The sequence below is a fragment of the Nicotiana sylvestris genome, chromosome 1 (assembly GCF_000393655.2).
Source record: "Nicotiana sylvestris chromosome 1, ASM39365v2, whole genome shotgun sequence".
Taxonomy (NCBI): Eukaryota; Viridiplantae; Streptophyta; class Magnoliopsida; order Solanales; family Solanaceae; genus Nicotiana; species Nicotiana sylvestris.
The window spans coordinates 8282104-8286118 of record NC_091057.1 but is presented as its reverse complement, the minus strand read 5'-3'; the positions used below and the strand labels follow the sequence as shown (position 1 = coordinate 8286118).

The 4015-nt window shown below is 32.1% G+C and overlaps 1 protein-coding gene across 1 annotated transcript; it reads left to right on the top strand.

Annotated features, from left to right (window-relative positions):
- The first annotated feature begins 262 nt into the window (after positions 1-262).
- Positions 263-2824, top strand: LOC104215502 (glycine-rich protein-like). Its single transcript, XM_070173155.1, has 2 exons — positions 263-438; positions 2207-2824. The coding sequence occupies exons 1-2, from the start codon at positions 315-317 to the stop codon at positions 2578-2580; spliced, it is 498 nt and encodes a 165-aa protein (XP_070029256.1). The 5' UTR covers positions 263-314; the 3' UTR covers positions 2581-2824.
- The last annotated feature ends 1191 nt before the right edge of the window (positions 2825-4015 follow it).

The following is a 4015-nucleotide window of genomic DNA, read 5'->3' as shown; positions in this document are numbered from 1 at the left end:
GGTGAATTAACTAATCTTTAAATACATTATAAATCATAATTATATTTTAAATAACGGGCTTAAAAATAACTATTGCTGCACTTCGCCCGGGCTTCACGTTCACTCTCTTTACTGCTACTTGTAGACCGGGTTTATTCGTATCCTTTGGTTCACACAATAATGTACATTTCCCCTCACACGTCCTAGTATTATACCCTTCCCTTCAATTATTTATGCATTCAAATCTTACTATAAATAGAACCCAAGATTACATCAGTTTCTTCACCCCTTAATTTCAAAAGTATCATAACTAAGCTTTGAACAAAAAAGAAAATATGGGTTCTAAGGCATTTCTGTTTCTTGGCCTTTGTTTGGCTATTTTTTTCCTGATAAGCTCTGAGGTTGTAGCTGCGGAGTTGCCTGAGAATTCCAACGATAAGCTTACTTTCATTTTACTCTGAAAAAAAATGAAAATCTCTGTTGTCATTATTTGGTATAAGCAGATGCGGACCTAGGATTTGAGCATGACAGGGGTACCATTGCCTTAAGCATGCTAATTACTAGTGATAAAGTTCGGCGTGTAACACTATAAAAAATGAGTATGATGATTTATCAGCAAAATACAAACTTTAAATTTACTTTTGGCTCAAAAACTCTTTGCAGAAAGCAAAAGTTCAGTACGTTCATATTCTCAAAAAAAAAAAAATTACTCAAATAAAATTAAAATTTACTCAAATAAACTTATTGTTTCAGTTGTAGAAGAGTTTCAAACTCAGTAGTTGTCGCCGATTTGGACTGTCGGAGTCGAGTTCGAGCAGATGCAAAATAAAGTTAAAACAATCGTTTGAAAATGTGTCTTTATTTTTTAGCAGAAGGGGTGATCGGAGGGGTTTTGCTTTTGCTTGAAAAGGAGAGGTGAGAGGTAGAAGGGTTACTTTTATTTTTGAGTTTTAAAAAGGTTAAAATTTTAGGATGACTATTGTGTACAAGCATTAAGAATTCAAAAAAAAAAAAAAAAAAACAACAGACTACTAAGTCCTAAGTAAACAATCGTTGAATTGAAAAAAAAAACAAACTAAGAAAACGTCTTAGTGTAGGAGTTTAGTTTCGAACCTAGGTCAAGCAGGCTACAATAACCAACGCTTCTGTCCTGCTTTTGTTGTTGAGAGGGCCATGAAAATTATTTAAGGGTCCTCACTGTATAACAAAAATATAAAAAATGTATTTACAGTATTTTTTCGAAGCTAACCGTTTCCGGTGACCCCCTAACTGTAAGGTAGGTTTGCCTCTAGGTATTGGAATCAACTATATATATATATGCTGACACTTCAAAAAGAAAATCTCTATTTTATTTTATATGTCTTAATTTGACTGGATACGAAATCTAATTAAGAATATAAGTAAAACTTCTGAGTCTTGAGATCTTAAACTAAAGTTGTATAAAAACATACCAAAAATATCATTTGAATTAGAGACGGAACTAGGATTTGATGGCTACGAGTGTCACCATTTTAATGCAAACCGACCACTAATGAAGGAGATTGAATTAGGATGTGCATTTATTTGATTCGTTCTGTTTTGGATTAATTCGGTTCGGTTCGGTTCGATCCTTTCTTAATTAATTCAATTCAATTTGAAATTTTTTTTAATGGATAAATCAATATGTGGTACGCCCCTTCAATCAATGTATGACTGATTAATATTATGTCTTTGATGCAACACTCTAAAATAAGTAACATTAGATGGGTAAAAAGAAAATGATTAAATTACATCCAAATAAAATTTGAAGATCCGGAAAAAAACAAAGGAAGTATATATACAATTTAAATAAATAATAAAACTGGATTGTACCAAAAAGTGAATAACAAAGATGAAAATTCAAAGAAATTAAGAAAAGGAGCATAAAAAGGAAGGAAAGGTAACAAGGGGTGAACTAGGACTATAAGTGCAAGGAGGTTCGATCCTTGGTCCTGCTCGTTGGATTTCAAGATTCAACCATGGCACCTACAATTATATTGTTATTTGGGGTGCCATTTTTTGTTTATGTAGGATATTTTGAGGAAAATATTAATATATATAAATGATTTTATCCGAGCGACCATGTTGCGTGCCACGTCCAACCTCATGCATTAATTCGCTCCTGATTTGAATTTTATAGTATTACACATGTGTTGTATAAGGAGAGTCATAAAGGGTAAAAATGAGAATGGTGGAACTTAAAACTTAGTAAAAATGAGAATGGTGGAACTTAAAACTTACTTATTGATTAAATATAGAAAGAGTATTTATTTTAAACATAATAAAAAGAAAAGAACGATACATAAATTGAAGCATGTGAAGTACTATGTTTTAATTTTCATAATTGATGCAGCAATGAAATTTGAGAACGAGAATGGAGTATACGTTGTTGGACATGACGGATACAATGACGTTGCCGTTGATGGATATAAAGGTGGTGGTCGCGGCCGTGGTGGTGGTGGTTATAAACGTAGAGGATGCCGCTATGGTTGTTGTAGGAAAGGTTACAATGGTTGCAAAAGATGTTGTTCCTACGCAGGTGAGGCCATGGATAAAATCACTGAAGCTCAGCCTCACAATTGATCATAATGTGTAATAGCTAAAGAGTTTAAGTTATATACGTCGGTAGTGTATATAACTTATACGTTGTGACAAGATGCAATAATCTTGCTACTTTAGACCTTGCTTGTAACAAGTATGAATAAAGCCATTCGGTTCTTAATTATGGATGGTTGGTCATGTAATGTTTTGTTGTACAATATTTTGTGACAATATGTTTCCATATTTTTTATTTTCGTCATATTTTAGAGTAAAGGTTTTTCTTCTATTTTATGAATCCTACAATTCTCTTCTAATTCTGTCCGCGATTTACAATTCAAGTAGAGATGGAGCTACAATAACTAACGGGTTCTGGTCGAATTCAGTAACTTCGGTTCAAATTTGATATATTTATTATAAGAAAATTATTAAATATGTACAAATTATTAATATAAAACAAAATAACTTAAAGAGACTAAAAATCTCGAACCCGCAAAACTTCAATTTCCGACGCCACTTCTAAACATCCAGACCACTCTAAATTATCAAAAAGGGAGAAATAAGCAGATCCACTATTTAAGTGTGGAGAATAATTAGAAAAAAACTAGGAGTATACTAGAGGCTCAATCACATTATTTGCAGTTTCTTCTACAAAATTAATCAAATTGAGCAATAAAAGTTTCACGTGCTTTAGTTAGTGTCTGTTCCTGGTACTTTTCTCCAAGTTGTCTTTGTAATATATTTTGATTTTCTATTATAAGTAAATTAGAATGGCAAGACTTACGTGATGTTCCAAAATTGAGTATTATCCTCGTGAAAGCTGACATCTCTCTCTCTCTCGCGAAATGAGAATTTTACTTGGGGGGTGTTAGAATGGTATTAGGCTAAATTAACCATCTCAAAGTTCAGTTGGGCTTGATGGCCTCAATCGAGATGAGTTAATGATGCGTAATAACTTAAATATCCATCCGCTTATAAATAGCCAACAAATATAATTAATGTATAATATATGAATATTGATTAAGGACTATATATATTTTTAAACAAGTGGCAAAATATACTTCCCTCTTAAAAATGATGGATGATAGTCTAACCCATTCAACTCTAACCAAATTTTAGTTTCTTTATTGTTTTCTTATAACTTGTTTGATTACAAAACAAAACTAATTAAAAACTCTTTGTTATAATTATCTAATATATCAAACAAAAAAATATTATTATTTAAAAATTTGACAATTAGCTCAACTTTTACTACAAGTCTTTTAGACAGGTTAATTTGGCTATTATGCACGGCCGAACCTGCTTGCTTGCCATATCATTATGGACTAATTTTGATAATCCCCCTAATGTTATCGCGTGGGTAAAGTATATAAATAGCCCTTAAAAATAGATGGTCTTAAATTTTTATCCCCACTTGTTTGATGAGCAGGACTTTAAGTTTAATAAGTATTGCCTCTCACTTACCCCATGGGTAACAATT